This window comes from Mustela erminea, chromosome 7 (assembly GCF_009829155.1).
Source record: "Mustela erminea isolate mMusErm1 chromosome 7, mMusErm1.Pri, whole genome shotgun sequence".
Lineage (NCBI taxonomy): Eukaryota > Metazoa > Chordata > Mammalia > Carnivora > Mustelidae > Mustela > Mustela erminea.
The window spans coordinates 134,864,289-134,880,506 of record NC_045620.1 but is presented as its reverse complement, the minus strand read 5'-3'; the positions used below and the strand labels follow the sequence as shown (position 1 = coordinate 134,880,506).

At 41.4% G+C, this 16,218-nt stretch overlaps 1 protein-coding gene across 3 annotated transcripts in view; it reads left to right on the top strand.

Moving 5' to 3' along the window:
- Positions 1–16,218, top strand: part of TAF1B (TATA-box binding protein associated factor, RNA polymerase I subunit B) — a 74,167-nt gene that overhangs the window by 12,460 nt on the left and 45,489 nt on the right. For 2 of the 3 annotated variants that reach the window (XM_032353347.1, XM_032353349.1), the window contains exons 6-8: positions 3,553–3,706; positions 9,706–9,862; positions 16,029–16,128. In XM_032353347.1, the coding sequence (XP_032209238.1) occupies positions 3,553–3,706; positions 9,706–9,862; positions 16,029–16,128 (411 nt within the window). The remainder of the gene's footprint in view (positions 1–3,552; positions 3,707–9,705; positions 9,863–16,028; positions 16,129–16,218) is intronic. The other variant, XM_032353348.1, reaches the window with a different exon arrangement.

Sequence of the window (16,218 nt, the reverse complement as noted above, 5' to 3'; positions counted from 1 at the left end):
TGAGGATGCAGAGAAAGGGGAACCCTCTTATACTGTTGGTGAGAAAGCAAGCTGGTGCAGCCACTCTGGAAAACAGTATGGACGTCCCTCAAAAAGTTGAAAATAGAGCTACCCTACCACCCAGCAATCGCACTACTAAGGATTTACTGCAAAGATAAGAATGTAGCGATCCGAAGGGATACCTGCACCCTAATAATGTTTGTAGCCTCAGAGTGTCCACAATAGCCAAACGATGGAAAGAGCCCAGATGTCCATCAACAGATGAATGGATAAAGAAGATGTGGTTTATATATACAATAGAATATTATGCAGCCATCAAAAAATGAAATCTTGCCATTTTTAATGAAATGAGTGGAACTAGAGGGTATTATTCTCAGTGAAATAAGCCAATTGGAGAAAGACAGTTATCATATGATCTCATACTTGGAATTTAAGAAACAAAACGGGATCGTAGGGGAAGGGAGGGAAAAATAAAACAAGATGAAATCAGAGAGGGAGACAAGCTGTTAAAGATTCTTAATCGTAGGAAACAAACTGAGGGTTGCTGAAGAGGAAGGGGCGGGCGGGTGGGTGGGGTAACTGGGTGATGGACATTAAGGAGGACATGTGATATAATGAGCACTGGGTATTGTATAAGACCGATGAATCACTGAACTCTACCTCTGAAACTACTAATACACTATATGTTAATTGGATTTAAATTTAAAAAGGATTTTAAAAAAAGAAACGGTCTTCTCAAATATTCAGTAATTCCTTCATGCTTTGAATGTGACTGAACTAAGAATAGTAAGAGGTCTGCATCTGAATCCTGGCTCCAGTGCTGTGACTTGTGTGATCTTGGGTGAGATAAATTACTTAAAACTCCCAGAAAAAATGAACAAGAGATTTTTAAAAATCAGGGTAGGATAAGGGAGATGGAAAATGTGGTGGCAGGAAAGGGTGTTATTTGTGGTGTGATCAGGGGATCTTAGGTGGGAGTGAGCCATGGGGATATCTTGGGGAAGAAATGCAGAATTTCAGGCTTCCCCCAATCCTACTGATTTAGAATCTGCGTTTTAACCCAGTTCCTAGGTGGTTCCTGTGCACACTAGTTTGAGAAGCCCTCTTCCAGATAAGACATGGTGGTGGCTGGGATAAGATGGTAGCAATGGAGGTGATAAGGGCTAGGATTCCAGATAAACTTTGGGTAGGGTCATCAGAATTTCCTGAATGGTTGGATATAGGGTGTGAGAGAAAGAGAGGAGTCATGAAGGATGACTTAAGTTTGGGGCCTCTTACAGCAGGTGGAACGGAAGAGCTCTAGTTTGGGTTTGGACGTGTTTTAAGTTTGAGACAGCTGCCAGACATCTGAGAGGAAATTCCCAGTAGTTAGATTTCCAGGTCTTCGATTCAAGAGAGAGGACTATGTTAGAGATAAAAATTTGGATGTTGTTAATATACATTATAATTTATCAAATCTCAAATGCCATTGTTTGGAAGATGCTCCATTATTTTAAATATCCCCAAGAATGAAAACAGTGCTGCACATCAAACCGTGACATGCCATTGGTTATAAGATACACCTGCTATCAGGGACACTAATAAAAGGGGAGAGGCAGTGCATTTTAGAGTCGAAAACAACATAGCAGTTGGTGTTTTAAAATCAAAAGATCAGATGACGTCTCTGAGGAGTGATGATAGAGAAGGGGACCGAGGACTGAGCTCTGAGTCCCTCTAGGATGAAGATGTCTGGGATGAAAGCAGAACATGCAAGGAAGTCTGAGGAGCAACTGGTAAGTTAGGAGGAAGCCTGGAGAGTGAGAGGGCGTTCTGGAATCCAAGGAGCAAAGTGTTTCAAGAAGAGAGAAGTGGGGGCGCTGGGTGGCTCAGTGGGTTAAGCCGCTGCCTTCGGCTCAGGTCATGATCTCAGGGTCCTGGGATCGAGTCCCGCATCGGGCTCTCTGCTCAGCAGGGAGCCTGCTTCCTCCTCTCTCTCTCTCTGCCTGCCTCTCTGCCTACTTGTGATCTCTCTCTGTCAAATAAATAAATAAAATCTTAAAAAAAAAAAAAAACTTCGAAATGCTGCCGCCTGTTCGGGAAGGAGAAGGGCTAAAAATGGATGAGCAGAGCAGTGGAGTCGCAAGTGTGATTAGAGTGAGGCTCAAGATAGACTGGGAAGAGAGAAATTGGGGACAGCGAGTCTGGATAACTCTTCCAAGGCATTTTGCTGCAACGAAGTACAGAGAAATTATATTGCAGCTGGAGTCAAGAAAGTTTGTTTTCTTTTAAGTGGGATAAATGATAGCATATTTTTGTACTGATAGAAATAATACAAGAGAGAAGAAATTCTCAGTGGGGAGAGGAAAGATAGAAATGAGAGATAAGCTTTGAGTAGAAAGGGTGGGATTTGAGTAGATTGGGTGCCCAGAGGTTGAAACTGGCCTTTTTTTTTTTTTTAAAGATTTTATTTATTTATTAGTGCACATGAGTGGTGGGGAGGGGCAGTGGGAGAGGGAGACGCGGGCTCTCAACTGAGCAGGGAGCCCGATGTGGGGCTTGATCCCAGGATCCTGGGATCATGACCTGAGCCGAAGGGAGACGCTTAACCAACCGAGGCCCCCAGGCGCCCCTGAAACTGGCTTTGTAGATGGCAGCTTGAATAGTTCACCAGAAGAATCAGACAGAGAGTAGATTATGTGGTCAGGTTCCTGGCAGTTGGTTGCTTGCCTAAGCTTGTGGACCTCTTCTACAGCTGCTTCAGATTTCTCAAAGATGACACAAGTATCTCTTCCCTGATTTTTTTTTTTTAAGTTTATTCTCTTGCAAGTTTCCTTAACATGAATCTTACCTCCTCTTGATAAGATTGAGTTTCCCCATCTGCATGGCTGGTAATGTGGCTTTTTAACTGTGATCAGTTTCCCCAAAGTTATGTCAGCTAATGATGAGACCTTTAGGTAGCCAGCCAGCTGACCTTTCTTAGGAACACTCTGACCACCATTTCAACAATACACGTGTGAGCAATTAAACAATGGTATCAGTGTGTTTGTCAATTAAATGTTATAAATAGTAAAGTACCACAGGAGTTCAGGGAATCGAGAAGTCATTGAAGAAGAGTTGGTTGGAAAGACTGCATGATACAGTAAATAATGGATTGGAGAGAAAGAGAAGAAAGGATAGTCCAGGCAAGAGAAATGGAAGTAGCAAAGATACAAAGCGATAATTCCCAGGTAGGCTCAGTGAAGAGAAGCCAGCATTGTGCCGGAGTCATTATTGATGTTTTTATTGGTGTAGCTACTAGGGTTACAAGAGAGATGCTAGTTAGAGGGAGAAGGAAGCCTGATGTATCTGCTGGAAGCCTGTTACCTTGCTCATCCTTGTCTGCAAACATTTTCCAGGAGCAGCCTGGAAAGCCAGGAACACAGTATAGAGGTAAAACTCTTTTAGTCTTAGGAACATGGCAAATGTTCTCTAGAGTAGTTTATTTTATGGTGTTTCAGATGGGCGGGACTTGGTAGCTCGTGGAAATGAATAAGTTCCAATGTAATAATTTTATGTGTGTTATTTTGCAAATAGGTATTAGAAGATAACCCAAGTCATTCAGACTGGGATAGTGAGCCTGACGTGCTGAGTGACTTTAGCTGCCCTTCTTTTGTTGAAAGTGGACCAGACTCTCAGCTTGATAGTCGCACTCAGAAGCCTTTCCCCATCAGCAAAGCGTCGCAATCAGGTAAAAATGAGAATCAGGCTATCTAGAATTTTAAAGCTGGTAATGCACCTTAAAAATAGTTTAGTCCAATCTTTTCATTTTCTAGGGAAAGAAACTTGGCCCGGCAAGAAAGAATGATTTGTTAAATCATTTGGCTAAAAGATATGTAAATTAAATGAAATCTTAGTGCAATTTTTAAAAAGGTACATTGTTTCCACGTGAGTATTTTTGTGTAATTTTTAAAGGAACTTAAATAATACGTGGATCCAGAGAGAAGAAAGCTCGCGCAACAAAGATCATATATGTGTGAGCTCAGAATTTTCAAAGAAAAGTTGCAATAGAAAGATGACAGATCTTAGTCATATGGTGAGATAGGTAAGAGTCAAAGACGCTATGTCCAATTTTTAAGCATAGACTAAAGCAAAACTTACCATATTGTGTGTATGTGTATGAATTTTACTTTCTGATTTAACTCCGTAATCTAAAATAGATAAGGAGTATATTTAAGGTAACAGATATAGATCTTCTCAAGGCATTTATTATTCATGATTTTCATTGTTTCCACACTACTTTTTTTTTTTTTTTAAACATGATGGAAAACAGACCTCAGAGAACAGACCAGACTCTTACTATAGATTACTAGAATCTTGATGCATGCTGACAGGGTTCTTTGGGAAATAGCTTCCAAACTGTCTGGTGTTAGGGATTGTGGAAATCTGGGTTGTGTGGTTATGTAACATTTTCAGCAAAACATTTTTTTGTCTGGATTGCTGCTTTGCAGGCCTCTTGCCCTCCAAAGAGTAAAAATTCCTTTTATCAGTATATCCGCATTACTCGCTGGACTGCACAGTGACAGTCCAGATATCAGATAAGTTACTTTCTGTGTCCAAAGAGGTAGAGGACGTAGGAGCACAGAATCATTGGGCAGCGGTGAATCTTGAGTTTCTGGCTCCATGCTTTCAGGCCGGCCCAAGCTCACACTGTCCCAGACAACTAGGACTCTCAAATCATCCAAGCCTTTTAGAGCATCATGATTGTTTACCTATGTTAAATTTTTGTTTGTGTGTTTGTTTTTTAGTAAATGAGGATCCTTAGAGCTTTATTTTATTTTGTACATTTAGAGTAACTATGAATGTAACCCTTACTTCAAAAATCTAAAATATAAATAGTCAAAGGAAAAATCACTAGTTATTGTATCATCCCAAAATAACCACGTTGCCACGGTAGATCATTCCAGAAAGGTTTTTATTCACATATATAGAGAGAAAAAGGGAGTTTTATTATTTGTTTTTATAAAAATGTGTGCTATTTCTTCATTCTTAACATTTTTTAATCAAAATCCTCCATGCATGTAATTAAAAAATGTTTATAAACCTTGTTATGAAAAGATTATAGTCCCTTGTTCACCTAAATGTGCCATTCCTAAGAGGCATTCATTTTCATCTCTTCTGCAGCTTCCATAGCTCTGTAGCACACGCTTGTGGTACTACATCTTGATTTCTGCTTTTGGACATTAGCTATTAAATTGCCATGATGCAAGATGAAGTCTTGGCTCTTTCACACAATCCTCACCGCCTGCCCCTCTCCCCATGTAGTCACCAGCACACAATTGTGCATTTTTTTCCTCTTCTTCTTTTTTTTTTTGGACAGAGATCACAAGTAGGCAGAGAAAAAGGCAGGGAGAGAAGGGGAAGCAGGAGCAGAGAGCCCGATGCGGGGCTTGATTCCAGGACCCTGAGACCATGACCTGAGCTGAAGGCAGAGGCTTAACCCACTGAGCCACCCAGGCACCCTTATAATTACATTTTCGTATATATTTTTGTTTTCCCAGAGTCGATAATTACCTGTTACTTGTTTAGTTTTCTATTTATTTTATTACCAATCTATAATTTATTACTCGTGTGTCTCCCTGTTTCCTCCCAGTTCTGAAAGTCTCCCAAATTCTGAGATATTCTACCAGTTTCATATTCTGGAAGAAGTCTTTGTGGAACTTCTGACCTACCCTAATCTACAATGATATATCGCTAGACCTATGACCCGGCTATCTTTGGGATCTCTTTACCAACATCCTGAAGATTCTCTTACCGCTCTTTTGTTAAATTCCTTATTTCCTTGACTGTGTTTCATCTTTTCCTGGTTTACTCCCTTGTTTTTGTGGTGCATCTTTTCTTATTTTACTGAGGATATTAATATGATATTGATAATATTTCCCCTTGACTTGAATCTTTTGTTCTCTGCTTTTTGTATTAGAGGGTTTCTTCAAATGTTTATGAGCCTAATATGGCGAGTCTTCTTAAGAACGGAGACTGAAAATTGAGTGGAAGCCTTATACCCGCAGTGAGTTTTGTCAGTTGTGCTTTGCATGATCTAGCGGGACTGTTTTCTTAGCAAGCCTCCAACATTATCATCTTTAAATCTTTTCCCCCTGAGCTGGTAGGATTTCCAAGAGAAATCTCTTTGAGTCATCTGTTTGGAGGGTGTAATGCTGGCTGTTCTGGGAACCAGGTGGGTAGAAGGCCTGAGGGGGGAGAGTGTGGGGCTTGGGGGCTGTCTTGGTACACAGTATGTACACTTTCACTTAATCTTCCCGTTTTTAATAATGCACCCTCTTCTCTACTGTGTGTATGATTGACATGCCCTATTCCAGAGACCTTTTGTTTTATCTTCTTTAGAGGAGAAATCACCAATTTTCTTCCCAGGCAAGCATTTGTTGCACGGAGTTGGGGCAGGAGTCTGAGCCTCTGACTGCTTCCCAGTCAACTCTCGGGCAATCTTTCTGGTGTTAGACTTACTTTCACCCAATTTCCAGGGTTTAACCAATTCTGGAGCTTTCTTTAGACGTCCCCAGGGGAAAGTTACATTGGCTTATGGTTTTCCCTTCTGGCTTTGAATCCAGCTTTCTCGACACTGCTAAAGCAATAATTACCTGTACCTCTGCTTTCCAGCTTTTAAGATTTTATTGCTGTTGTCTTCCTTCTCCATGTTATTTCTTCTTGAGTTTATTTTTTAAAAATTCCTGTATAATTGTTGTAGTGAGACAGAGCAGAAGCTACTATGTGTTTTCAATCTGCCATCTTTACTGGAAGCTGCCATACATTGGAGAGGCTCTCTGTCTCATTTTGTGTGTGTGTGTGTATATATATTTATATGTATATGTATATATACACACATATATATATGGAAGCCTTTATATAGAGAGATTTTTTTAACATAATACCTTGTTGAAATCTGCTTCTTTATAAATTCTTTAAAAGCAGTTGTCCTCAAACTTTAACATTCCTCAGAATCTCCCGGAGGCCTTGTTAGAGCACAGATTGGTAGGCTCAATAATTTGCAGCTCTGATAAGTTTTCAGGTGATGCTAATGCACCTGGTCTAGGGACTGTACTTTGAGAACCACCGACTTAAGCACTGAGTGAATTGGTATACAGTTTTCCATTGTGTAGAGTTACTTATTTAAATTTCTACTCCTTTCGGTTTGGTCGTTTTAAGTTTTTCATATTATAAACGGTACTGCCACAACATGCCTTGACCTTGAATCTTTGCACGTTTTATTTATTTATTTATTTTAAAGATTTTATTTTATTTGTTTGTCAGAGAGGGAGAGAGAGAAACCAAAAGCAGGGAGAGAGGTAGAGGTAGAAGTAGACTCTTCGCTGAGCAGGGAGCCCAATGCAGGACTCAATCCCAGGACCCCAGGATCATGACCTAAACCCAAGGCAGATGCTTCACCTACTGAGCCACCCAGGCTCCCTCTTTGTACGTTTTAAAAATCTTTTCACTCTGGTGAAAAATCTTGAACCGCTGGCCTCTTTGTCACCAAATATTTATTGGATTCCTCTTTCATGCTAGAGCCTGCTTGGGGCCCTGGGGACACAGCGATGAGCAAGGTTGTCTGCCTTCAGGGTGCTTAGATTGTTGTAGGAGGAGCTGGACAGTAAGTGCACACATTTATTTAAAAGTTCATGCTATGAAGAAAGGATTTATAGGACTTGGAAAGGGTGATTTTGAGAAATAGTTTAGAGATATTTGTCCAAGAAATCACGGAGTCTCTTGGGGTCATTCTTAGTCCTGCTTTCTACTTATCCTGCTTCTGGCTTTAAATACCAGCGACACACTGATGACTCAGAAATTTCTGTCTCCAGATTCTCTAGTGAACTACAGATTTTTTTTTTGAACTACAGATTTTTATATTCAATTATCTACTTACATATCCATTTGTACAGTTAATAGGATCTTACACTTAACACATGCAATTCTAAAACCTTGATTTCTTTCATCAAACCTGCTCTTTTGCCATCTCCCCTGTCTCAGTAAATGGCATTTTCATTCTGCTGGTCGCTAAGGCCCAAACTGTCAGGATCACACTCATCTTCTTTTTCTCTCATACTTCACTTTCAGTCCACGGGCAAATTCTGCTGGCTTCAAAATATGTCCAGATTCCAACCACTTCTCACCACCTGCACTGCCACCGCTCCGGTCCAAGTGCTTGTCATCGCTGTCCTCGATGATAGTGTCCTGTGTCCACTCTTGCCCTCCTATAGCTCCATTCTTGTACAGCAACCAGAGAGAGCTTTAAAAATACAGATGAAATCAGATTGTTCCTTTGTTTAAAACTCTCCAGAAACTTCTTACAATATCCAGAATAAAATCTAAAGTGCAGAACATGACCTACAAAGTCCTGTGTAATATGGTTTCTTTCTCGCTTTTATTTATTTTTATTTATTTTTGAGAGAGAGGGACAGAGGGAGAGAGAATCTTAAGCAGACTCCATACCCAGCACAGAGCCCCCACATGGGGCTCGATCTCACAACCCTGAGATCATGGCCTGAGCTGAAATCAGCAGTCAGATGCTTAACCAACTCAGCCACTCAGGTGCCCTCTTACTCTCTTTCTTGTATCATTTCCTACACTTTCACTTTACCCATGATGCTCTCACCACACTGGCTTTCTTGCTGTTCTTTTTATTCCTCCCCACCCCCCGAAGATTTTAGTTATTCCAAGAGTGTGTGAGTGGGGGCAGGGACAGAGGAAGAGGGAGAGAATGTCAAGCAGACTCCACGCTGAGCTCGCCGCCTGATGCAGGCTGGATCCCTTGACCCTGAGACCGTGACCTGAGCTGAAACCAAGAGATGCTCAGATGCTCCACTGACTGAGCCACCCAGGCGCTGCCCACCCCCCCAATCCCCGCTCTCACTGTTCCTTTAAGTTCACTGCTGATGAACTCGGTGTTCTTCCTGAGACTCTCAGGAGTTATTCTGAGTTCAGTCAGGTCTCCGCTTAGATGCTGTCTTCTTCAAGAGGCTTCCCTGAGCACCCATATAAAGTCGCACCTGTCTCTTCTCTTCCCATCACTTTGTGTTCCCCTACATGGCTATTTTTCTGTGTGGCACTTACCACTGTCTGTCACTTGTGATTTTTTTTCTGTTTAGTGACCATCTCCCATTACTAGAATGTAAGTTGGTAGGGATGTGAGACACTTCCCTGTCATTTCCCCAGACCTAGACGGTGGCACAACAGTGAGATGAGTGAGTGTTGAGTGAATGAACGGGGGCAAGTTATGTCCTATGGTTAGGGTGCTTGGAGGACGGGAGCCGGGGGAGGTGCTGCCCTAGTCAGGGCTTCCGAGAGCCTCTCAGACCTTCAGAGGGACATGTCGGGTAGGGCCTGCATCAAAGCAGTTACGTACTTTTTGTTTTGCTTTGTAATTGTTTATTCTTGTACTTATTTGAAAAATTGTTCCTATTCACTGTAAAAAATTCCAGCAGGTCACATCCCTCTGTAGAATCTCTGGCCACTCCTTTCCTATAAAGAACCAGTGATTACCTTTTTCGTCGATTTCCTCTAAGCCATCATTGCTCTTTATTGCCAAATTGTTCTTTTAAAGATTGTATCAATTATAACTTGATTTTAAGATATTGAAAATGCTTCCTTGGATTCTTTTTGTCGTTTTCCTTCTTTTGTTGTCTAAACAGTTACTTGCACTTAAAAAAAAAAAAAAATCTCTCTTTATCCGCTAAGAAACAGCATCCATCTGTTCTGGATCTCTCGATGGAGTTGAATATTCGCTACGAAAGGAGAAGGGAATCGTGAAGATGACAGTGCCAAGGACACTTGCTTTTTGCTATCTGTCTTTACTGTGGCAGAGAGAGACAATTACTCTTTCGGATCTTTTGAGGTAAGCTCGACCTCTTGTATAATGATGTCTTTGCTGATTATCTGTGTGAACCAGGGGACAACCTTTGGATATCTTGAATTTTACAAGGCTTACATTGAGGGAGAGACAGGAAAGATTGGGTAGCCTGAGTTCTAGTTCTGAAATGTAATCTTCTGGCCGGTAACTCATCTCCTTGGTTTCCTTATTCATATAGTGAAATAATGGTAGTTACCTTACACAGGATGTTGGAAGATTAATTATCTCCTGTGAGATAATTAATGTGAGTTTGAAGACAAAAAGTGACACTTCCGTAGCTTAGTGGTAGTATTAAGTATTTTGCATTTTTAAGGGAGAAGATGAACAGATGAGCTTCCTGTTGGCAAATGGTCATTAGTAGCCCCACAGCGGCTTGCACTGGTGTCGGTGAGAGCTACGGTGTAGGTTCTCTGTGTTTATAAGATAAACTGAGGACAAAAGTATTAGAAAAACCTGTTAGTGAATGGTCAGTATTGACTTTTTTTCAAGATAATTTACAGTGTTTTATAGTTAATGAGTTAATTAGGGCATCATGTATAAGACTTTCTCATTAAATAGAAGATACACTGAAATCATTAGTGGGTTCATAGTTGCCTTGCTTTATATGTATTCTAAACAATAACATTTGCATTTACTTAGTGCATACAGTGATTTTTACTAGCACAGATTTGGAACCAGACTCCTGGGTTTGAATCCCAGCTGTGCCACTTATATGTGACCTTGAGTAAATTATTTAATTTCTCTCTGCCTCTGTCTCATCCTTGGTGAAATGGGGCTGATAATAACATCTACCTCACAGAGTTGTAACTACTTCCAGTAATTATTGCTGCACAAAAAGCACTCAGGACAGTGCCTAGCACATAATAAGAACTCAGTGCTAGCTATTATTTTGTTTTCTTCATCATCATCATCATCAGTACTAGGCTCTTTGATTAAATAAAATAACCTCCAGTAAATGATGATAGTGCCTTTGAATTTGGCCACATCAACCAACTAACAAGGCTTTTCTCAGAGGTGATTAATTCTGCATGCAGATAGTCCATGATTCAGTGAATTTTACTGTTAAGTTAAAAACCTCACCTTGCTCTATATGCCTTCATTGGGTGATCTCATCTTCTTCCAAGGCTTTAATTACCATCTATATGATGATGACAACGCCCAAATTTATATCTTACAGCCCAGACTTGTTTAGTGAGGGTCAGGCCCATCTATTCATACATACAACTGCCTGTTGGACACTACTTAGGTGTCTTGATGGTATCTCAAAATCAGAATGACGAAAAGAAGTTCATCTTTCATCATCTTTCTCCTCAGTCCAGCTCATTCTCCAGTGTTCTTTTTTTTCCCTCATAAATATCCCACACTCCATTTCTTCCTATCCGGAAACTTAAGATTCATCCTTGACTCTTTCCTCTCCCCAGAGCTACAGTCATTCGTTACATCCTGGCAATTATCCTTCCCAAACAACCCTTGAAACCATTTTTTCTCCCCATTCCCTCCATCTCTTCACCTGGATTACTTAGCAGCCTCCCAAGTGGGCCCTGTGTCCCACCGTCTTGTGCCTCACCTGTCCCTCTTCCTTTCCATAGCCCAGGGCTCTTACCGAAACAGCAATCAAATCATGTCGCTCGAACTGGGTAGAGGGGCAGTCCAGCTCCTCAGGGCAATCTCTAAGGGAGTAACGGGACTCCTAGACGCCTAACAAGATGGACAAAACAATATTCACCCATAATTCTGCTTAGGGAGAATATTAGCTGTGGTTGGAAGGTTAGAGGTACTAAGATCCTACGCATTTGTCTGTCTCCCTCTCTCTTACCGTTCCCCCTCCTCCTTTCCTCCCCTCCCTTTAAGGAGAATTCTGAAGTGCCTTCAGGGAGATGGGATCTAAGTAGCTGGAGGGCTTTTATTTTGCTCTGTGGGACATACGCGTTTGGGAACTGAGCCTAAGTGCTTGGAGCAACAGGAAAGAGACTGTTCCCACTGCTCCTCTTTCTCAGTGTTTCTCAGAGAAGGAGCTCTAAGTCTTAGCTTCTCAAAGTGTGGCTTCCTGACCACCAGCAGCAGCATCCCCTAGGAACTTACGAGTATGTAAATTCTAACGAGATTCTAACCCATTCTAATCCGAATCAGAAACTCTGGGGGAAGAGCCTGGTAACTCTGTTTTAATAAGCCATCCAGGGGATTCTTACAGATGCTGACATTTGAGAACTACTGCCAAACGGAGAAAAAGTATTTAAAAAACAGTGTTGGGAAGGAAATACATCATTAGTCTAGCCCCAATACCCCTGTACCTTATACTCATCCTGTATGTCATTCCCCAGTTTAAATCCTTTAGCAGCATCCATAGTCCTTAGTAAAAATTCACAATTCTTAAAGTCGCCTTTAACTGACTCTGTCTACGGTGCCTGGTGGCTCAGTTGCTTGAGCGTCCAGCTCTTGATTTTGGCTCATGTCTTGATCTGAGTCATGGGATCGAGCCCTGTGTCAGGTCTGTGCCCAGTGGGGAGTCTGCTTGGGATTCTCTCTCTCCCTCTGCCCTTCCTCCTGCTCGATCACTCTGTTTATGTCTCTCTCCCTCAAATATATTTTTTAAAGATTTTACTTATTTGAGAAAGAGAGAGAGAGCACAGAGGAGAGCCAGAGGAAGAGGGAGAAGCAGACTCCCTGCTGAGCAGAGAGCCCCATGCAGGGCTTGGTGCCGGGACCCGGGATCCTGACCAGAGCTGAAGGCAGATGCTTCACTGACTGAGCCACCCGGGCAGGCGTCCCCTCAGATAAATAAATCTTTAAAAGAATAAAAATAAAGAACCTTGCCTACCTAGTGATAACAACAATAAATAAAAATAGTCAAAGCGTACTCATTCCACAAATATTTACTGAGTACTGACTAGATGCAGGCATTGTTCTAGAGTCTAGACCCTTGAATCACAGTGGTGAACCATAGAGAACAGGTTCCTGCTCTCGTGAAGTTCAAGACTAAAGGAGGAGATAGACAAGCATATAAATAAATAATGAGGAAACAGTGGATTGTGATGCAGAAGACTGAAATCAGACGGTGGCTGCTGCTTTAGACTGGTCATGAGGGAAGGGCTCACTGAGAAGCACCGTGAGTGGAAGTAGCAGGTGGATATCCGCAGTGCTAGCCCCAAGTAGAGCGAGGTTGCTAGTGGCAAGCCCTCAAGCAAGAGCAAGGTCTGTGGGATTAAACAGCAGAGGAGGCTCGTGCGACAGGAGTAAGAATTTGAAGGGGCAGTTCGAGGGGTAGTGGGAGGGTGAGGACAGAGGGATACTAAGCGGGGACCAGGGACAGGTCTTTGTGAGCCAGGCTAGGCGTTTGGATTTTTTTTTAATTGACGTATAATTCATATACAGTAAAATTCACATTTTTAAATGTGCAATTCAGTGGTTTTCAGGACATTTACAAGGTTGTGCAACCATCACCTCTATTTCCAGAGCATGATCATCACTTTAGAAGGAAACCCCTTAAATACTCATTAGGAATTTGGCTTTTGAGTGTGATAATAAGCCCCTGAAAGATTTTAGCAGGGGAGACATTATCTGACCATTCAGGCAGCTAGGAGTAAAATGGATTCTAGGGAGGCAGGGGTGAAAGCAGAGAGACCCAGTGGTCTTTTGCTGTACATCTGGCAAGAGATAGCGGTTTGGAGTAGGATGGTAGCAGTTGAAATGGAACAAGGTGAGGGGGCTCTGGATATGTTTTGCAGATGGACACGACCGAATTCCAGTGCAGCGCTTCTTTAGTTATCTGTGATAAAGAATCCATTTGTTAAATTTCCAATCTACTGCAGGTAGAAACCTTTTTAAAGCACAACAAATTATAAATAGAGACTGTTTTCAGGTGACAGGGCCAGGAAGGGCATATGGGATGCTTTTAGTCTATAGCAGTTCCTCTGTCAGCTTCTTGGATTGATTGAGAGACTCATCTGATAATACTTAAGAAAATGAAATTGATTATTCGGAGCTTTGATTCAATAGCTGTTTTTTGAAAAAGTGTATTTTTCTTTTTCTTTTTTTTTTTTTTTTTAAAGATTTTATTTATTAATTTGACAGAAATCACAAGTAGACGGAGAGGCAGCCAGAGAGAGAGAGAGAGGGAAGCAGGCTCTCTGCTGAGCAGAGAGCCCGATGCGGGACTCGATCCCAGGACTCTGAGATCATGACCTGAGCCGAAGGCAGCGGCTTAACCCACTGAGCCACCCAGGCGCCCCGAAAAAGTGTATTTTTCTTAAAGGAAATTTTTAAGAAACTGATCGAACTTGAAAAGAGATTACAAGCAGCACTATTATAAATGGTGAAAATTGTTAAACCCCCAGATGGCCAAGACTTCTCTGTGTAGCTGTCTCTGCTTCCCCTCGTCAGGTTTGTCATTCCTCCCTCTGCTCCCACAGCACTGTGCGTGTGCCTCTGTGGGGCACTGTGGCACTGTCTTTACTGAGGCATCCACTGAGGCTATCTGCCTGTCCCGCTAGGGCCATGGTGGGGGCTTTTCATGCTTGACTGACTCTCAACTAACCCTCACACAGGGCTGGCATATGTGTATTATCACATGGGGGCAATGACTGTGTAAATTATGAATATATTAACATCATGGAACACTACATAGTTATAAAATGATAAGCACGTAATACATCCTGAATATGAAATAATATTAAACCAAGAATATAGTTCTAAAATAATATGGATACTGATTACTACACACACATACTTTTTAAATTAAAGAAATGAATGAAAACCTAGATGAGGATGGTTTTCCCTGTAGCGCTGTTCTAAAGAAGCCTGCTTTATCGTTAAACTTCATAAAACACCATTTTTACATAATATTTAATTCTCAACTTTCAGTAGACTAAAAAATTAAATCACATTTTTAATTTGAAGTAAAGTTGAATCAATATTGTTCATTCACAAACAGAAAGCTAGAAGCTAGATGTCAGTTTAGCTGTAACAACAACAAAGATGTCAGTGTAAAACATTTGTATACTAACTTATTCCTGTCTTTATCTTATTTTTTTAAACTATTGTCATATTTTTAAAATCTAATAGATGGGGTACCTGGGTGGCTCATTGGTTGTGTCTGCCTTCGGTTCAGGTCATGATCCCAGGGTCCTGGGATTGAGCACCATATCGGGCTCTCTGCTCAGTGAGGAGCCTGCATCTCCCTCTCCCTCTGCTCCTTCCCCCACTTGTGCACACGCGCTCGCTCTCTCTCTGCCAAATAAATCAATAAATAAAATTAAAAAAAAAAATCTAATAGATACGTATATATGGCCTAGGTTGCGGTACCGCCGTTCCTCAGTCTGCGTTCTTCCCTGCTTTCTCTCCTTACCGTCTTTACCTACTTGACGTGCTATAGATTTCATTCATTCATTCATTCATTCGTTTGTTTGTCATCTTTTCATGAGAACATAAAACTCCTTGGGAGCAAGAATGTTTTCCTGTTTTGTTCATTGCTGTATGCCCACAGCCTCAAATAGTGCTGGGTTTTAGTACTCGATAAATTTCTGTTGACTTAATGCATGAATTGTAAATAAATATGTATGTGTATTTATTTATATATATGTGCTCTTTTCTCCAAACTCAATCATTTACCCAAAATATTTGATCAGCTGCTGTGTGCTGGACTTTGGGATGGAGTGGTAAGCAAATGGGCAAGGTCCCTTTCCTGGATTACGTCTAGGGGCAAGCATCTGTTGTACGCTGTCGTAGGGACTGAGGACAGGCGGGTAGACAAGGTCGGTTTTCTAACAAGGAACATGGATCCAGGAAGTCTCCTTGAGAGAGTGATTTAGAGGAAGAGTGGACGCTCATCATGTGAAGGGTGCTAGGAATAGACGGAGGCCGTGTCTGCACGCCTGGTGGTGAATTGACAAGTAAGTTATATAGTTCATAGGAATATTTCATCTAGTTAGTCAGAAACTTCAAGATATCATTAGACAGTTGGCTAAATGTTATCTCCACACATGGGTGCAGAGACTAACTAATCTTTTCAGATTTATCCTCCCTAAAAACATGTGGGAGACGCAGCGGGCTCAACTGGTTCTCCCCTCAGCTGTGAAACGCATCTCAGCTCTTTTGTTCTGCTTTGCTGAATCAGTATGTATCTCTTACTGACACTTTCTTTTTGAAAATACAGATTTGTTGAAGAGGGCCACATTCCTTATATAAATGCTTTTCAGCATTTCCCAGAAGAGATGAAATTATATGGGCGCGACAAAGGAATTTTTGCTATAGAGGCAAGTTATTTTCCTTTTTACTTTGTAGTCACTAATGAGACACAAAAATAGTATGGTGATTTGTATTCCTTTCCTGACTTATTCTTTGGT